The 20,860-nt window shown below is 41.5% G+C and overlaps 2 protein-coding genes across 6 annotated transcripts in view; both read right to left on the minus strand.

The window, feature by feature from the left end:
* Positions 1 to 5,254, minus strand: part of VWC2L (von Willebrand factor C domain containing 2 like) — a 108,408-nt gene extending 103,154 nt beyond the window's left edge. For 4 of the 5 annotated variants that reach the window (XM_081019450.1, XM_081019446.1, XM_081019448.1 and 1 more), the window contains exons 1-2: positions 4,005 to 5,254; positions 1,048 to 1,517 (exon numbers count right to left, since the gene is read on the minus strand). In XM_081019450.1, coding sequence (XP_080875576.1) covers positions 1,048 to 1,440 — 393 coding nt within the window. In that variant the 5' untranslated portion in view covers positions 1,441 to 1,517; positions 4,005 to 5,254. The remainder of the gene's footprint in view (positions 1 to 1,047; positions 1,518 to 4,004) is intronic. The other variant, XM_081019447.1, reaches the window with a different exon arrangement.
* An 87-nt stretch (positions 5,255 to 5,341) lies between these two features.
* Positions 5,342 to 20,860, minus strand: part of SPAG16 (sperm associated antigen 16) — a 441,575-nt gene continuing 426,056 nt past the window's right edge. The window contains exon 14 of the mRNA XM_081002681.1: positions 5,342 to 5,629. Coding sequence (XP_080858807.1) covers positions 5,454 to 5,629 — 176 coding nt within the window. The 3' untranslated portion in view covers positions 5,342 to 5,453. The remainder of the gene's footprint in view (positions 5,630 to 20,860) is intronic.

Raw genomic sequence — 20,860 nt, forward strand, 5'->3', positions numbered from 1 at the left:
ACAAAATGCCATTAGTGCATTGGGAAATATCATTCTTCAACTTTTGGTTCCTTCACCTGCACCTTTGGATTGCTCTGTAAACATGCAGAATGACAATGGGGTCAGCCTTTCCTGAATTATTATAGAATATGAATCACCTCTTATCAGTTTTGTTTGTTTCCATAGGCTTGGAGTTCTTCAGTCCACCATCTTATTGTGGACTTCTCACATGTTTACCCATCCTTGATGAAAAATGGAAATACTGTGGCCTTGATCCAGAGAAACACAAGTGGAAATGAGGATGGCCTAGCCCTAGAGTGAATTTTCAGCACCTCAAAAAGCTCCACTTGAGCACTTGGGGACCCTCTTGAATGAGGCGTGTTGTGATGTGAGGGGCTGGGGCTGGGGTGGAAGGGGGAGACACTGAAAGTTGGGTGAAAACACCTTCCATGAGCAGGAAGGTGCCTGCCTGATTTTTTGCCCATCCATCCTTTCTCCACAGCAACGTAGCCCACCTCATTTATAAGAATCCTCCAACCCTCAGGAGAGAGGGCTGCCAGGAGAAGGGAGGTGTGGGGAAGTCATTTGAGGTCAGTTCCACTTCCACTGACACTTCTCCACTGGTACAATCATTCTAGGTTAACCTGCAAAATTGATTGTTTCTTTTCTGGTGTTCTTCATTAATACTAGATACAGGTCAGTCAAAGTGCTTAATTGCTGGTTATACTCCTTTGCAGCATGAAAGCTACAACACGTTTTCCAAAGGAGGTAGATGGACTTGTACATATCTCTAAGGAGTCTCATATTTTGGAACCAAAACAAGTTAAAATCTGACACTGAAGGTAACATGCTAGTTCTAATTATCTCTAATACACCTCTTATTCCCACCCACCTGACAATGTTAACACAGAAATTGGATATTTATTGACTAGCATGCCACATCTTTTCCCAATATCAATTAGACATCAAATTAATGCATGATTTTTAAAGTACTATATGTATTTCTATATCTAGATGTACATACACAATGAAATAAGGAATCAATGAATTAATATGTATTGGTCTTACCTTAAATTCCTCCAAGATTTTGTAGCTTTTCCCATGGTATTCACAAAAGTTCCTCACTTCTTTGCATTCTGGACAGCATCCATTGTGTTCTACTTTAGTACACTTTGGGTGGATTTTGGGGCATTCTGGTTGGTCACAAACAGGTCCATCCTCAGTACAGACACATGGACAGTTGGAATGCCCTGGAAAAAACCGCTCTCCCAGTTTGTATACAAAACCACTGTCATCCACACAACCTTTCCCTCGATAGTCATCAAATATCAGATTATTATCATTATTTGAGATTTGATCACCTTCATCAGCAGGGTAGTCTTCATGGTTGAAGGCAGCTGGAGTGACCAAACTAGGAATTAGCAACAGAAATATGCAGGCTTCATGAATATGAAGAGCCATCCCCCTCCTCAACTTCTGTATATGGTCCTAATATCAGATATACACAGATGCTTCCATGGAGAGGCCAGAGTGGTGGGCTGAAAACAAATATTTTAAATAGGTACAATTTGAAACATATATAGCTATATAGCAGCTGACAAACATTAACTGATTAGAAATCCTGTCTTTTTAAGAACAATGGGGTCAAATCATTAGGTCATGTATGTAATACTAGCATAATCAACTGGAATTATGTGTACATAATTTGGATAATTCTCAAGTTATATTGGCTCTGTCCAATGCCAGGAATTGGTTGTTCATCTAACTTCATCTGGACAGCACACACAATGTGTACCTCAATATAAACATTCTCCTGGTTAAATTAAACAATGTTCACACAACAGAATGAAATTGGATAAAGCAGTGTATTGCTAAATCTCAATGGATGATGAGCTATATGCCTTCAACTTGTCTCCAGATAACGCATCCATCATTCTAACTAGAAAACTAAAAGGGAATGCTAATCCAAAATGGATTGGACAATATGCCTATTAGCCAAGCAAGTTAAGAATTGATACTTCTTGACATTAGTCAGATTTCTATGTGACAAACACATTAGTCACATGTTGAGTATTTCCCATGGTGTTTGCATAAATACAAGCAATTTGTTGTTTACATCTAGGTGGCATGCACATTTGTTTACTCACTGGTGCAGAGATTTTTTTTTTTAATTAAGAGGATGAATTACAGGTGAATGAGACTTTAATGGAATTCAGTCTAGAGACCATAATCGTTTCTACTGGGATCACAACTCAGCACTGCTTTCAACCCACCTCAATTGGTTAATTAAAACAAAGATGTAAATATGCCAGGTGTTTTTATGGGAAGCAAGAGGTTAAAGAGAGAATGATTCCGAAATGTAATTACATTTAGACTTCGAATGAGAAGAAAATGGTGTACCAATTCTACTACTGAGTATAATGAAAAACGTTTGGTTGTGGTACTTATCTGACAGAAATCAAAATGTGTATTTCTGTATGTCTTTTCTATATGAACTGATTCATAATGGCTTCTTTTTCTTAGCCAGTAGCCTCCAGTGTACCTTACAGGGGTTCAACGTCACTGTAGCACTCATATGTATGAGTCCTGGTGGATCCTGAGTGGCTGTGTTCATACTTGGATTTGCTAACTGATTATTTTTCTTATTTTACATTTCCCCTTGCCTTATCTTAGGGCATCTAATATCAACTCCACTAGTCTTAGGGCATCTAATATCATATCAAAATATACAAGGAGCATGTACAAGGAGAAACCTACTAGGCACACTTAATTATTTCAATAGGCCATGTCAACTTAGTATCTCATACACCACCATATACACACAGATAATCCACAGAATTCAGAAAGGAAGGCATGTACACAGATTGCCTGGTTTCAAAACGAAGGGGAGTCCTGCCTTTCCCTCACACTCTACTTCTATTTTGCTGCTTTACTATTGGCTGTGCTCACTCTGACAGACTTACTCCTGTAACACTCTTCTTGCCCAAGAGCAAGAGAAGAAAAAGGTGGGAAGGAGGGTTTTTATGAAATTGGAGAGAAAACAGAAATTCTATAAATTCTAATTTTATAATAAAAATCTTCTATGGCAAGAGTTATTTCAATTAATTGGATGTGTGGCATAGAGTTAAAATCAAAACAATCTTCTTACCTCTTTTGAATCTCTTGCTGTCTGGGACCAACTTAACAGTGGTCTATATCTAACTGATATAGACATGCTAATAATGATAGGATATGTAATTTTTATATCGACATGTACACAATGAATGTGTATCATTTATATGCACATCTATATATGCATCTATATACTCCAGGTTCTTTTAAAAATAAAATGCTGCCAAGCAAGAATGACTCAGGGAAAAAGCAAGCCTTGCATCTTGCAGAACAAACTAGATGATCCTGTTGACAAAGCAGTTTATTCAGTGCTGAGAGAAAGCAAAGAAGGGGATTGGGTGTTTCACATGTCTGCTCAGAATGTTTCATTACTTGAAGTTCAAGATATGCTTTTACCACAAGAGTACATCCTACAGCAGTGGCAAGAGCATTTGGCTCTGTTTTATTTGTGTTGCAGAACTGTTTAGTCTGCCTTTCGGATTCAATCAGAGAGACACTTACATGCTACAGGTAGGCTCCAGTGAGCCCATGCTTAAAGCTGTGGAAACTTTAGAAAACAAGCAAATTGCAAAAAAACTGATTTATAGTGGGGACAACAGAGAACAACCTATTGAATAAAATCAAGCATTATGAATAAAAAGAAAACAAATTTCACAAAGGATTAACATTGTTAACAATACTTTCCTACAGCATTTGGCCATTGTGGGTATTTTATTAGAACTTCATTAGCCTGTGTTTTTATAGAGAGAGGAGGGATGGAATAGAATGAAAATGTTGTTTAAAAATTCAACATGAAAATAAGCTCTGGAAAGCTATCACTGTATAAATTTATTCTCTTTTATTATTTCTGATTTTAGGGGATTTTAAATTCTCGAGAAGTCTACATTTTATTTCATTGTAAAATGTATACTTACCTATTCCAAGTGAAAGCTGGAAAGGGTTACAGGCCACCATAGATTAAAATTTCAGCAAGTCCTCTTAATTACACTCCCAAGAAAGAATCATGGAAAATCCCTTTCCCCAATGCCTCCCATTTCACACAGGAAACCCGGCAGATACACCAAGAGACTGAAGCTTTAACCCTGTGTTCAGAATTCAGATCAACAGCCATGAGGGGGTCCAGAGGTGAGGCTGCTTGGTATAACGCTACACTCCAAAATTAGGGTCATTGTTGCTAGATTGTTCTTTTATCTCCTTATATCCTTGGTTGCAATCTTCAGTTCCACCCCCCACCAAAAAAGACCCCCACCAGATCACTCCGCTCTGTATATCTGCAAAAAAGCAGGCAAGGGTGGAGAATGTGCTACGCTTCCAATTCCAGAAACAGCAACAGCATGCTGGAGCTTAGAGCCAATCCAGACCGAAATGCAGTCAGCAGCACCATCGTGTCAGTGTGGCTTTCCAGAGGCTCTCCCCAAAACAAATGACAGGGGACGTGTGGGTTTCAAGCACGGCAGCAACTTTTGGCAAGATTCAGCACTGAACAGCAGCACCTTCGGAGCAGAGTCTGTCGAGCCGAGTCTGGGATCCTTCAGCACCACGGACAGCAGCCGCCGATTCGCATTTTGCATCATGCAGGCGGCGGAACGTGCCGCTCCTCTGGGCGAAGAAAACAAATCCTACGCTTCTACTCAATGGGTCCACGTTCACTCTGGGAAGCTTTCCCTAGACGGAAGGTATTTTCTAAATTACCCATAAATATACTTTTGCATTTGACAACTCCCTTCCAAAGAAACAAAACAGAAAGCCTGCCGATTTCAAAACGGTAGAATCAGACGAGACTGCAGGGCTACGTTCCAGGAAGTGGCAGTCGGTAGATTGAGGCTCTCTGCAGTTACTGAATGATGAGGCAAGGGTATCCGTCAAGGCATTGGTCTGAAACTTACACATTCTTGTTTTGCTGTCAGTCAGAATTACTACTTTAAAAAATACATTTGTGTGTGTGTGTGTGTAGATCTGTATTGAACGCTAATGTGTAATTGAATTTAGAGGTTAGAACAAGTTAAATATAGCACCACTGCCAGAAAAGTATATTTTCTCTTCTGCCTTGTGCTGTAGTACCTTGGTGGTGGTGGGGATAATTTCCCCTGCAATTCATCTCCTCTGTCATTAGGCGTCATTGTAAAGCTATTTCTCGAGGAAAATGCCAAATGATAGCTTCCTTTGATGCATTCTTTATTGCCAAATAAACAGGCATGATTGCAAAAAGATAGTGTGTGTACATATATATATATATAAAATTAAACTAAGATATGAAAACTTTGCTTTATTTCAGATAACGGAAATACAGTTTAAGCCACCGGCACTGCTAGGAGGGTGCAGGAGAATTACTGAGAGATTTAATAAAATAGTGGACAAGTGTCTCAGTTCCAAATGCGAACGGTACCATCAGAGCCACCCGAGACCAGATGTTCTGCCTTGTGATCAAAAACGATGCTCTGAACTTCATCTTCATGGCCCAACAAGCTGGACAGATGACCCGATTTGAGTTCTAAGGTCTTAACAGTTCCATCGTTGCTTGCGAGAGCTACAATACGACCTATAACATAGAGCAAGGAGATCAGAGGTCCAGAAGACAAGAGTAAAGAAGCAACTTTGGCAGCTCCGTGCCTGAGGCTGTAGACTCTCACGTTCAATTTATCCATTTTCTGCACATAACTGAGACTCAGATAAGCAAGCACTTTTAGCACAAAGTACATAAAATCAATGTTTAAAAGAGATTAGATCTGAGAGTGATTAAATAAACCTGAGGATTTCACACTGCCATTCAAGTAAACAAAACTGTGGGGACCATTGTTTAATATAAGGCTGAAATGCCTTTAGTCCAGTCATTCATATTCTGTAATCAGGAAGCAAAATTATGAATTAAAACATGAAATAAATCTGTAAATTTAATATACAAATCAATAAAATTATTTTAAAAAATAAACCTTAAGTTTTTTACATAATATTTTTACCATAGGTATATGTATAAATAAAATTTATATTATAAGGGGCCATAAATGTTTAGCAATGACAGCATGAACATTTGCTATGCATTGAAGTAAAAAACTGCCCCCCAAACTGAAGACAGCTACTTATCCAGCAAACCCTTGGAAACAGAGGATGCCCAGTATGTACACAAAGAGGTCCATTTCCTGCAATACCCCTCCTTGCAATGGAGGCAAAAACTAAGAGCTTCCAACTTGATTTGAAGGAAGTGGGGGAGCCCTCTTGAATGCTTACTCTGTAATCTAGGTAAAAGTATGGACCAGAGAGAATAGGCATTTCAATGGCTCTAAAATGCAACTAGCTATTGAAAACATAAATTATATCAGATGCTGAGCAAGAATCATTTATTTGTAACCCATAGAGAGAGAGAGATTGGGAATGTGGAGGACAGAAAAGGGTGTCAAAGAGGGCTGGGGAGGATATCTAGAAGCACCAGAGATCTACATTTTCCAAAAACTGGCAAGAGCTGGAACTTCCAACTCCATCCAACTCCATTACAAACCTAAAAGCCTGATTGAGGCAAAGGCTGTACATACACACTGCCCTCTGTTGCCCTCTATTGCCAGTAACTCAGTGTTCCAGCATGAAAATTTGGGTGGCTAAAGGGAAGTCCATGTTTTATTGGTAGCCATTCCTTCAGCCAAGCAGAGGTTCCCACAGCAGGAACCTGTGACAGCCTCAAGGTCAAGAGTTGGGAGGGATAACTCAAATCCTTTTGACCCTGGACACATGATGGAATCCATGGAAAGAGACCCTGAAGAGGTCCAGCACAGGACTTCATGGCTGCCATGATGACTGTGGGGCTGCCCCAACATGTCATCAACCCAATGCATGTGACAGGCTACACCTTGGACCTTCTTTTCTCAACTGGGCAGGAAGAGGGTGATCTGAATATTGACTGCAGCCCCTTCCTGTTGTGATTTAGGCTGCCTCTGAAGACGGTTTGGAAACCTCAGCTGGTGCAGAATTCAATGGCCAGGATGCTCACTGGGGCAAAACAGCATATAATGCCAATCCTGGCCTGGCACTGGCTGACAATTAGTTTCTAGGCCCAATTTAAGCCTAGAAAGTCCTGAGCCCAATTTAAGCCTGCAGTCCTGAGCCTAAAACAGCTCAGGACTGCAATACCTCAAGGACCACTTCTTCCCATATGTAATGTCCTGGACCCTGTAATCATCACCTGAGGCCCTTCTTTGTGTGAGGCCCTTCTCTGTGAGAAGTCCAGAGGATGGCAACACAAGGACAGGCCTTTTCTGCAGTGGCTCCCGGCTTGCGAGATGCTCTCCCCAGGGAGGCTTGCCTAGTGCCTTCACTACATATCTTTAGGCACCAAGTAAAAACATTCCTCTTCTCCCAGGCCTTTGGGTGATTGAACAATCTATGGCATTTTAAACTGTTTGTTTGTGTGTGGAGGGGTGTTATTGTTTGTTACTAGGGTATGTATTTTTGTTTTTATATTGCAAAGCTCCCCAGGATCTTCAGGTGAAGGGCAGTATAGAAGTTTAATAAATTGTTATAAATATTATAATGAATCTGAATAACTCTTCCAATATGCCTTCAGCTTCCTGAGGGTCTTTCTACTTGCTAAAGTTACTTGGAGCTACTGAGAAGGGTACTGTTAGCTGGTCCAGTGCTGCTCTTCTAAAGCTCTGGCAATGTAGCATTATCATCCCATGTTCCTTACTCACCTGGCTAGGCTTCATGAGGAACTTAGCAGTGGGATTGCAAATGTTCCCACTTCTCTATGTCATATCACTGCCCTCTACCATGAAGTATAGGCTACCACTCATAGGCAGGGGACCTGTTAGGACATTGGAACACTGTCCAAGGATATTAGAATCCAAATTGCTAGTACTATACCAGAATCACAAACAGGAAACCGTTTTTTAAAAAAGGAGGAGGAGAAGAAGACGCTGGCTAAATATCAGGAAAACCTTTCTGACAGAAAGAGCTGTTTGACAGTGGAACAGACTGCCTTGGGAGGTGGTGGACTCTTCTTCCTTGGAGGTTTATAAGCAGAGGTGGGAGGGCCATCTGTCATGGATGCTTTAGCTGAGATTCCTGCATTGCAGCGGGTTGGACTAGATGACCCTTGGGTCCCTTCCAACTCTACAATTCTTTGATTCTATTATTCTACCCCAATATGCTATTGTAGAGAGATCACTTAACAGCTAAAGTTAAGCTAGGATCTGGTATGTTATATATTTGAATTACTCTCTAAACGTACCTGAGAAACTCCTCATAAATTAAATGTAATAATCATGAGCTTCACGTACAATCAAAAATCAATAAAATCATTTCAAAGCAGATGTGGTCCTTCCAAGAAAGACATCACTGCAATTCAAGTAATGATTACAAGCACTTTTGGGGTAAAGCAGAAAGTTCAAAATACACTCAGGGTGATTATAAGCCCTTTGTGTGTTCTGGTATATGGTTTAAAAAATTACCCAAAGATGAAGAATTTGTTGAGGGGTCGGTGGAAGAAGACTGGAAAAAAATTAAAATATATCTTCAAAAATATTGTAATATTAAAGACTGTTAGAAAGAGGTCGGAAAAAGAAAATTTAGGCAGTTTTGGTAGATATGACATAAAGGATTAAGCAAAAATGAGTTGATGAAATTGATGAAACAGAGGATGTTTAATTATAATATTTTAAATTAAAATACGTAAATGAAAATAAGGTTGGAAGGATTTGCTGAAAAAAATGATCTGAACTAGAATACAAAATTGGGAGGTGAGAGGAGGTCAAGGAAATAAGTAAAGGGAAAAAGTTATGTAAAGGTTTAATTTGTTTTTGTTTTAATTTAACTTAATGTATTTTTTATATCTTTTGTCTTGCTTATTGTTCTCTTTTTTCTTTTTACCTTGCTCTGTTATGGAATTTTTTTTTTTGTTTTTTTTGGTGGTTTTTTTTTTGCATTTTGTACTGTTTTTTTCTCTTTTTGTAATCTTAAACTTGGAATAAATATCATTAAAAAAAAAAAAAGATGAAGAATTTGTTTTTTCCAGGTCAAAGGCTGACTTGAAGGAACAACTCCACCCCCATTGTTCAGACTGGACACTGAGGTCCAGTTCTGAGGGCCTTCTGGCGGTTCCCTCACTGTGTGAAGTGAAGTTACAGGGAACAAGGCAGAGGGCCTTCTCGGTGGTGGTGCCCTCCCTTTGGAATGCCCTCCCATAATAAAATCATTGTTGCTGTTGTTATTGCTGCTGCTGCCGCTGCCGTTATCCCTTCTCCTTAATTCATAAATAGTCCCAGAAGCCAATAGTAACTTGCCATTCTGAGGATAGGTGCACATGCACATATAATAAATGTTGATCTGACTGAAGCAGTGGGATTTAACATTGCAACTATCTCACTTCATAGTTTCAATGAGACTCACTGTGCCAATACATTTTATCTTATACTCCTTTTAAAACCTGCTCTATCCCCCATGCCTCGGGGTACATTTTCACAGTTCAGAATGGGCCTTCCTGCATGACTTCTTAATACTAAATGGGTGTCCAGCAGATGCTTCTAATGACCAACTTGTCTTTTTAACCTTATTTCTTGCATCTTTGCAACAGCTCTGTGAAGTTGGGTACCCACTACTTTCAATGGGTTCTACTCTATTGCTTTCAACGAGACTTTGCCATGGCTAACGTCAGTAGAAGAATTTGAGGTTATGAATTATTACATTGATCCAATACTTTTATGTGAATTTTAGACAGAAGCTTCAATTGACAATGAGCTAGAGTTAATCTAGCTGAGGGTGCAGCCCCAATCCCCTTTGCACCAGGTTGGTGGGTGGGTGCTGGATTGGGCAGAAGTTCTCCTTCACCCAACCCTGCCAGGCTCCCCCTGTAGGGTGATGCCAGCATCAGCCTGCTGGCATGGAGCTCCCCTTCCACCCACTGAACGTGCAGACAGGCAAGATCCCTGTCTGGTGGAGACTAGTGGAAATCCCAAAATGGTGCACTCCAGAGGGGCTGAGATGGCCCTCTGTGCAGTCACGTGATGGCACTGGGTCCAAACTGGCACAGGGCACTGAGCACTAGATACAGCCCTGCCTCATTTCCATCCTGGCCAAGATGAGCAGCAGGGCTATGGGTAAGGCAATAGCACAACTACTGTGTTAAACCATGCCAGGCCCTGGCCAGGGTTTAGACTGCATCCTTAAATGCACTTAAGTCCCATTGAAATGCGTGGGACTTACCGGTAGATCATGAACCACTGAGTTCAATGGAACCTAAACTCAACTAACTAACTTAATCTTGATCCAACCCAATGTTTGTTCTCTTTCTTGAGATGTATCCTGTTTTCCTCTGCTTGGAATTCTATTAGTGATGGTTTGCAGAATTTGCAAAAATGAAGCAGAAAACAGAATAATTAATTCTGCTATAGGATACGCTGTACTAAATTCTAGTTACACAACTCAGAGAATGGAGAAAGGAATTAAACAAGTAAACAGAATGAGGATGAGGATGGAATAAACAAGCAAAGCATGAAGGGGCTGAGGAAAATTTGCTTTAGATTTTGAATTTGCTAGAGGAGAAAGAGCAGGCTTAACTTTCCAAGTTATTTCAGCACATTTCTGCACACTCCACACTTAGAGGAGGGACACTGATATAAGTACAAGAGAAGCCAGTCTAAGCATGATAAATATGCCCTAATTTGCACACATTTATAACTACTGGGCTACTTCATCTAAAACAAAGCCTGACACAGCAAAGATCTCTACGATGGATTAGGGTGTCCAAAGGAGCAGATGTGAATATCTATTATAAGCTCTTTTCTAGGAAGGCTTTGCTGACAGAAGTATTACGTATGGATTTCACTTGCAGCCAGGCTCCATGGGCAATCACTGAGAGGGGAAAAAATGCCCCTCCCATGTGTCCTAAAAATACTATGTCTGGTAGAGGGCTAATACCCTTTCAGCTTTTCAAACCAGTAAAATGTATTTTATTTTATTTTATTTTTCTTAGTAGGCTGTTGGAAGCTGCATTTTACCTTGAGAAACAACAATAAACAAAAATGGATATTTTTGAAACACTATATATTTAATTAAAACTTCAATTGCCTTCTAGAGGATTAGGAATATATTCTTATACTGCAACAGACTAAGCTCTACATTTCCTACTGCATGAAGTTATTGGTTTAGAATGTGGATTGCTCTGCACTTGGAATCTCAGTGTTTTTAAATGACAATGGGAACGATTCATCCAAAGTTAAACACCTGTCAGTTCAACCAATTTCACTGGAAGGCATGAAGGCCTCTGAAATAGATGGGACCTCATAATGTATAACTTGGTTTTGTAGACGGACAATCTGTGCTCAGAAATGAAGACACCTGGATTGGTTCCTTTAATTGAAATAAGCGAGAAAGCTGAGAATTGTAGCTATAAGAAATATTAAGTGTACTGGGTCATACCCCACACTGCTGTTCTGCTAGCTAGCGCAGCAGACTTCCGTGTGCGCAATGGAACTTGCCCATCCTCTCTTCTCCCCTGCAGCTCCCCCCTCTAAAAACCTGCTCCAGACTGGAGCAGATTCTGAGGGAGCAGGGGGAAGAGGATAGGAAGTCTCATTGTATGAAAGAAACACTGTAAGTGCAATGTCAGAAACAACCTAAAGTCCCCAGCAAAGCCACTATTAATGTATGCTTAATTTTGTAGAGTTGGCAGTACTGGAAAGATGGAAAGAAATTGTATTTAAAACCTATTTTATCTGTAAGGTGATCTCGTGCTAGTCTGTGGGAAATCCATCAAACAGCAGTGGACACAAAAGTGTAGTTTGTGCTTCTTCTGAAGCTAACAGGTTACCAAATAATTCAGATCTAATTGATAACGCTTGTGCAGATATAATGAATCAACTTTCTGTAATTGATAATACATTGACATAGCTGAATCTCACATATTTATGTGCTATATACAGCATTTTTACCCATAATATTCCGTGTTTGAGTCATTCTTCTGCCTGTGCATTATATGGGCTGGACGCACATCTTTGGAAAGCCATTCAAGGCAGGGAGCATCACTCATGCCTCATAACTACCTCAATCAAAATTTGGGGAGCCTGTCAAAGAAGTGAGTGTTCAAGGCATCACTCTGTTTAAGTTGCAGATTCGGTCTTCCTTTTCCTCACGAAGGCCACCCAAACACCACACCAACTCCCATCCATGGTTCCCTTTTCCCATCACACCTTTATAAAAAAAATTAAACACCACCCCTATATTCTACAACTATTGAAATATCAAACTAATAACACCAAAACACATTTGTATAAAATTCTTTTGTACAATTAACTTTGAAGAATTCGATATTTCAATATTCAGCATCCTTGGCATACAATATTTGAAAGCTGCTTTGAATTTCATTTTTGGAAGGGGGGAGACTAATAAATAAAGAAATAAAAATGAGGAGAGTTTTACAGATGTGAGTAGCATTATCATGTGGCAATTAATTAATTAGACTTAATGAATGTCAAAAGGCAACTGTTAGTTCTGACCAAGTGTCTGTCTTGTCCAGCATCCCATTTCCAACTGTTATCACCGAGATGCTTTCACAGTCCTCACAAGCAGATATGAAATCAGCAGGTTTCCTATTTTTATTTGCCCCCAGGTACACTTCCCCTGAACATGGAGCTTTCACTTTTTAGCTATGTAGCTAACACCCAATGAAAAAGTGAACATCCATGAATTTGTCTAATCTTTTCCAAGACAGCAGTCATTGTCACATCTCTGTGTTAATTATACAATGTGTGAAGAAGTTCTTTCTTTCTTTCTTTCTTTCTTTCTTTCTTTCTTTCTTTCTTTCTTCTACTGCTCATCAATTTCTTCCCTTCAACCCTTCTTTCCAGTCACTATCTCTATACCAGCCTTCTGCAACTGGATGACACTCCTTCTCCAATGGGACCAAATCTCCCATAATCCCTGTCCTTTAGCCACCCAGACTGCAGTTTATGGGAGTTGTATCCCAAAGCATCTGCTGGGCACCAGGTTGGACAAGGCTGCCATGTACCCTTCATGATATTATAAACCTCAATCAGGTTGCCAATTAATCATTTGCTTCTGTGCTAAAAAATCCCAAACATTTTAGCATTTCCTGGAAAGCTGTTCTAGCCCTCTAATCATGCAGGTTGCCCCTTTCTACACGACAACACAATATTCCTCAATTAAAGCAAATCACAGAACTGTATTATAAGAAATTAGGAACTAAGTAGCAGCAAGTACATTCAGCGAAAGATTTTGTTGCCTCCCTGTGTGTGTGTGTCTGCACTGACAGGGAACAGCTCACCTCACACGCATTCAGTTCTAGCCAACTTACAATGCTTTGCAATTGTTGACTGAATAAAGCAAGTAACGTATTTCCTCAGCAGCAGGAAAGCGAATATGTAAGACAGAGAATGGAAATGAAAGGACTCAAAATGGGAATGTCTCTTTTCCATTACCCTTTATGTCAACACTGATCTACTTGCTCTGAAGAATTTGCTCATTATAATGTAAATTCACTCCATCCTTTCCTCCAAAAAGAGATTTTCTTGTTGAGGGGAGTGAGAACAAATTGGGATTTCACTGCTGATTAAAAACGTTTTCAAATTAACAGCTCCAAAATGTCCTGTGAAATTATAATGTAAGAGTCTAAAACAGGGGTAGGCAACCTAAGGCCCATGGGCCGGATGCGGCCCAATCGCCTTCTCAATCCAGCCCGCGGACGGTCCGGGAATCAGCGTGTTTTTACATGAGTAGAATATGTCCTTTTATTTAAAATGCATCTCTGGGGTATTTGTGGGGCATAGGAATTCGTTCATTTCCACTCCCCCCCCCCCCAAAGATAGTCCAGCCCACCACATGGTCTGAGGGACGGTGGACTGGCCCATGGGTGAAATAAGTTGCTGACCCCTGGTCTAAAATATGCTTTTGTGTGTTTGTGTAAGTAAGTAAGTAAAATACATAGAGAAGGGTAAAGGATCTATAACTTGCATGTATATTTTTTAGGGATGATTCATTATACCACAGGTTTTCAACCTTTTTGAGTCCATGGCTCCCTTGACCAACTACATTCTTTCTACTGCACCCCTGTGGGGCTCAGGAGCCCAGTTATGTCACCCCTTGCCTGCAGAGCTGGCAGCTTCTCACCCTTTTTCGAACACCCTCCCTTGTGGAGTGTGCCCTCAGCCTCCTCTGGAGTCCTCTTGACAGCTGCTGCTGCTGCCCCTGGTCTCTGAGCTGCCCCCCTATCCCAAAGAGACGTGCCTCCTCACACGTCTCCACAGGGGCTTGGCACTTGTCTGTCCATTCCCAACAGCAAGGACTGGTGGACTAGCTGGCTGGGCTCCCTTGCCTGCTTGCTTGCTTACTCTGAGGTCGCTTCAGCTCCTGGTAACCAGCACCCAGAAGCACCATTTACCTGGGGAGCTTGTAGCCAGGGCTGCTGCAACAAACAGCTGTGCAAGCCTTTGGGAGGCAGAGATGCAAGAGGGCATCAGAGGACGGAGAGAAGGAAAGAGGGACAGAGACCAGTGTTGCCAGCACCCCAGGGTGCCACGACACACTGGCTGAAAACCACTGCACTATAGACATAAACTGCAATCACCCTAGTACTCAACAGGAGTCTTTCTAATTTGAACCCCATAAGAACCTGTCCTATGTTGTGAAGCCTTCTGCGTCACTAAACTGCTGTAAGTTTCAATTACTTTATCTTGTACTGAAGGCAACACAACTTATGTTTGTACATGATTGAGATCCTATGAGCAGGCTTCAGCAGGATGTGAAAGAGGAACTTGAAATGTATAAAAAAAGTCATCACAGATTAATAGCCAAGACAGAATTTTCACATCTTTCTCAGGTGCCTGTAACTAAAAGCTTTTCCATATAGCCAGTTTGCACATTCAGCTATAAAGTGTACGGAAATCAAGCAATCTAGTTGCATGTATGAAGCAGACCTTAAGAGCAGGAGTGAGAATGAACCACCTTTATGCTGCCAAGGGATGGTTGCAGCAGTGGGTGGTCCTTCAGGTGTGCATACCAGTGGGGGTGGCTAGCAGTGGGGGTGGGCTCTCTCTCTCTCTCTCTCTCTCTCTCTCTCTCTCTCTCTCACACACACACACACACACACACACACACACACACACGAGGAAGAGAGAGAATGCTAACCTATGTTGCTAAATTGAGACTCTTGGGAGAAGGTGGCAGATCAAATCTCCCCAGTGCTCCTGGTCCAAAAGATGGTTATCTTCCTGGTGCCATAGCAGCAGAGATAGTGACTGTGGCTGAATCAGGCTTTAACTACCCCACCCTCAGGGCTGTTGACTAAATGCCTGCTTTCTATCATATTGTGTAAGTGAAAGGAACATATGAACTTTGCAAAACTGATAGTTCCTGCATGCTAACTTGTCACTTCATTGGTAAACTTCCCCTTAAACAAAAGTAAATATTCTTAATTTAGATGTTACTTGTAAGACTAAGCTGAGATGAGGAACTGTATTTTGTTTAGGGGTAATGCAGCCCAATTTAAATAAGCCATTGGACCAGAAATATCCAACACATTCTCATATGATTACATATATTGTGGTTTTATATTTTGTTTTTGTTATATACCCCTAAGGGAGGTATATAAATTCAATACCTAAATAAACACGCTCCCATTGGGGAACTATTTTCTCCCATACTTTCCCTTTCTTTCAGTTTCATGCACACTGGAGGTATAAATCTCATTTGCTTATGCAAACATGCATCTTGTTCTTCCATCAGCAACAACGTGGAATGAAGGATGAACATGTTTTCCATGCTCATCTTCCATGCTCAACTGATGCCAAATAAGTAAAAAGTAACAGAACCACTTTCGTTATATACAATATGCAATCCTTCTCCTCATGAGAACTGTTTGCTAAAACAAAAATCATGCTGGTATATTGAAGCTGTTTAATTTAATTTGTTACTGCATGGTAGATTCCTTGAGAATGCAAAACTAGACAAGATTAATTTGCTGGGTTGTTAAAGCCAAATTACTGATGGCGGAAGAAACGAGGCTGCATTTGTCTCATGATCCTGCCACCTTCCTCCCCCATCTCATACCATGAGATCCTCACAGATAGGATACAAATTAGTTTTCGCTATATTAGTTCTCAGTTGACATCTTCTAGGCAACTAACATTTAGTAGTTGAGTTGTTCTTAGCAAATCCTTAGTGCATTTGGTGCTTACATCAGTACCACATGACCAAATCACAGCCAAAGTTGCATGTGGGGTGCAGTTCCTCCAAACCCCTGGTTTCAAAGGGCCTTCAAGGCACATTTCATGACATGGAAACCCTGTGCCTTCTGCTAGTTGAAATCACCCCCTCCCCAGTTCAGCTTGCATAAGCATGTAGGTGTCAGTAAGCATGCCAGGAACAACTGCATAAAACCTTCATGCAGCAAGGCAGGATGCCTCTGAATGCCGGCTGGTGCGTGCATGTTCAAAGTGGGGGCGGCCTTTATGCCCTGCTTGAGTGCTTCTCAGAAGGAAGCCTTTGGCTGGCCATTTTTGGAAACAGGATGCAGAACTGCATGGACTCTTCATCTGATCCAGCAGGTCACACTTTCCTTTGTTCCCTGATTTAAAGCCATGGGTCCAAGAGAGGGTTTTTTGTCTCACTGCTTCCCCTGGACAAAGCCTGCTGTTTACTGCTGAATTGGAACAAATGTCAATCTGCAGTGGCGGGGCTATGGGGATGCGGGAGGGGCCGATCTCCCTGGGTAGCACTGGGCCTGCAGGGCACCCAAGCTGCCACGTCCTTCCGGGCATCATGTCCCTTTTGGGCCCAACGCTACCCGAAAAAGCAGCGCAGGCACACTACCAGCTGCCTCCCTCCCATGTGCCGGGCGCCTGGGAAACAGTCGCTCTGGCCTGCTTCATGGCATGCCCAATCCCCATGGCACAGTGTGCATGTCCCAGGCGCTGGTGGGGCTTCCTACACCGCTGGACGTTTGTTCTGATTTAGCTGTAAACAGTGTTTCCCCCCAGGTAAAACAGAATAGGGTGGGCCATCAGCACACAAGTCAGGATATGTTTAAGAGCTGTGTTTGGGACTCTTCAGACCTAAGACACAGTTGGACCCACATGTGACTATCAGGTCAAATTCCAACCATGGGATTTCCCCCTACAATACTAATGATGTTGCAACACCTTTTCTTCAGGCAGATTTACATATATATATTTTTTTACAGATTTTTTTTTAGCAGTATATTTCAATGGATGCCACAGTATTTTTATAGTGCAATTGCTAAAAAGAGAGAGAAAATGTTCTAATGAGTGCACAAGAAATTGACAATTTACCATAGCATATTAGACTGATGCATTAATATGGATAAACATGGATGTAATTAGGGTTGTTTCCTATATTTAATTCTGTTATTTACATAATGGAATTATAACAGAAGTAAAGCCTCTTTAACCTAAACACTGTACATAAAACTGCAGATTTCCTGGTTCTGCAGCACTTACCCCCACACTGGTATCAAGAATGGAACAGTATATGAGAATAAGAAGCCAGAGTGGGAGCTTTTCCCCACTAAAAGGAAGAAAGTAATAAAAGGCATTAAAATGTCATTTAGAAATAAATCAAAAGAATGGTTTTTCAGATTTTGCTCAAATGCATAAGCAAAACAGTCTTCAAAGGGCCCCAAACAGTCATTTCTTCTAATTCCTGCTCTCCTACATGAATTTTAGTTGCCTAGTATACCATAGCTGGACAGAGAAGGAAGCCAGCATCTATTATGTGTAGTGGATATGAAATAACATGTCATGGGGAGAAAGAAAAGCTTTGATCATTAAGGAAATGATTTTTATACACATCAGAACCAATTTAAAGCAATTCTGGAGGATCACTATAGATAGACAGAAACACTGCTTGGCATTTTATTACCTGCAGAGGGGGATATTGATAATCTGCATTGATTTCTGCTATGCATGTGGAGAGGAATCTGTTGTTTCTCCAGAAAGATGTAGCAAAGTAAAAAGTATCAGGGAAGTGCTTGAATTTTAAGGATTTATTATTAATAGCTCAACCCGTACCATTATTCAGAACTTTTCAGCCCAACTAGAAGAAAGGGACAGTAACTTAATTGTTAGCCAATACACTATAAGAAAAATGTTTGGGAAGTTTGTTCATAAATGACTGTTACTACCATAGACAGTCTTACCTTGAAAGTCGAACAGCTTAGTTCCCAAACGTTTTGGCTCCTGAATGTCTCAAACCTGCAAGTGACTGTTCTGGTTTGCAAACTATTTTTCGAAGCCGAACGTCTGATTGGGCTTCCGTGGCTTCCGATTGGCTGCAGGAGCTTCCTGCAGCCAATAAGAAGCTGTGCTTTGGTTTTTGAACGTTTTGGAAGTTGAACGGACTTCTGGAACAGATTCCATTCAGCTTCCAAGGTCACCAAGTGGTGACCATTTTATGCACATCCAATTGGCACACAATCGCTGAAATGCGGGTCCTTTCAGGGGCATAATGGGCCATAACAGGGTATGCTTATACATGCTTATAAACATGGGGGCCAGGAATGGAATCCCCATGCGAAACGTGTCCACCATGAGCTGTGTGTTGGAAGAAGCATCCTTGGGCTGCAGTTGCTTTCACTCAGAATCTGAAGGAGGGCTAAGTGCTTTGCTGCCCACTGAAGAAGCCTGTTTACTTCCCAGATGTGTTGCTTGTAGATTTGTAAATAATGTCAATTTTACAAAGAAACTGCACCCTCGTGATGCTTTTGACATTATTTCCCTAGGTGAAATCACTGGGGCACAAGAGAGATTCCCTAGTGCTGCTACTCCCATCTAGTCACCATTTAGTTAGAATTTGACTAAAACAGTTTGACCACAATTCCACAAAACATGCTCTCCTTACTCTCACAAATGTGCTCTCTCTCTCTCTCTCTCTCTCTCTCTCTCACACACACACACACACACACACGTGTCACATCCCTATTACCAAGGGTTTAATTTGTGTCAGAGATTAGCCATGGCATCTCCATATAATACAAGGGGCCAATGATTCAAATCCTGCCAGATTTCATAGAATCATAGAATCATAGAGTTGGAAGAGACCACAAGGGCCATTGAGTCCAACCCCCTGCCAAGCAGGAAACACCATCAGAGCACTCCTGACATATGGTTGTCAAGCCTCTGCTTAAAGACCTCCAAAGAAGGAGACTCCACCACACTCCTTGGCAGCAAATTCCACTGTCGAACAGCTCTTACTGTCAGGAAGTTCTTCCTAATCTTTAGGTGGAATCTTCTTTCTTGTAGTTTGGATCCATTGCTCCGTGTCCGCTTCTCTGGAGCAGCAGAAAACAACCTTTCTCCCTCCTCTATGTGACATCCTTTTATATATTTGAACATGGCTATCATATCACCCCTTAACCTCCTCTTCTCCAGGCTAAACATGCCCAGCTCCCTTAGCCGTTCCTCATAAGGCATCGTTTCCAGGCCTTTGACCATTTTGGTTGCCCTCCTCTGGACACGTTCCAGTTTGTCAGTGTCCTTCTTGAACTGTGGTGCCCAGAACTGGACACAGTACTCCAGGTGAGGTCTGACCAGAGCAGAATACAGTGGCACTATTACTTCCCTTGATCTAGATGCTATACTCCTATTGATGCAGCCCAGAATTGCATTGGCTTTTTTAGCTGCCGCGTCACCCTGTTGGCTCATGTCAAGTTTGTGGTCAACCAAGACTCCTAGATCCTTTTCACATGTACTGCTCTCAAGCCAGGTGTCCCCCATCTTGGATTTGTGCCTCTCATTTTTTTTGCCCAAGTGCAATACTTTACATTTCTCCCTGTTAAAATTCATCTTGTTTGTTTTGGCCCAATTCTCTAATCTGTCAAGGTCGTTTTGAAGTGTGATCCTGTCCTCTGGGGTGTTAGCCACCCCTCCCAGTTTGGTGTCGTCTGCAAATTTGATCAGGATGCCCTTGAGTCCATCATCCAAGTCGTTGATAAAGATGTTGAATAAGACCGGGCCCAAGACAGAACCCTGTGGCACCCCATTAGTCACTCTTTTCCAGGATGAAGAGGAACCATTGATGAGCACCTTTTGGGTTCGGTCAGTCAGCCAGTTACAAATCCACTGAGTGGTAGCATAGTCAAGACCGCATTTTATCAGCTTCTTTACAAGAATATCATGGGGTACCTTGTCAAATGCCTTGCTGAAATCAAGGTAGGCTACATCCACTGCGTTCCCTTCATCTACCAGACTTGTAATTCTGTCAAAAAATCAGATCAGGTTAGTCTGACATGACTTATTTTTCAGAAATCCATGCTGACTATTGGTGATCACAGCATTCCTTTCTAGGTGCTCACAGACTGTTTGCTTAATGATCTGCTCCAGAATCTTCCCTGGTATTGATGTCAGACTGACTGGACGGTAATTATTTGGGTCCTCTCTTTTCCCCTTTTTGAAAATAGGGACAACATTTGCCCTCCTCCAGTCTGCCGGGACTTCGCCTGTTCTCCAGGAATTCTCAAAGATGACTGCCAGTGGTTCTGAGATCACATCTGCCAGTTCTTTTAATACTCTTGGATGCAGTTCATCTGGCCCTGGAGACTTGAATACATCTAAACTAGCCAAGTATTCTTGTACTATCTCCTTAGTTATTCTGGGCTGTGTTTCCTCTGCTGAATCATTTGCTCCAAATTCTTCAGGTAGGGCATTGTTTTCTTTATCGGAGAAGACTGAGGCAAAGAAGGCATTGAGGAGTTCAGCCCTTTCTGTGTCCCCTGTTTGCATTTCACCATCTTCTCCTCTGAGTGACCCCACTGTTT

Source organism: Podarcis pityusensis (genome assembly GCF_964106645.2).
Source record: "Podarcis pityusensis genome assembly, chromosome: 1".
NCBI lineage: Eukaryota > Metazoa > Chordata > Lepidosauria > Squamata > Lacertidae > Podarcis > Podarcis pityusensis.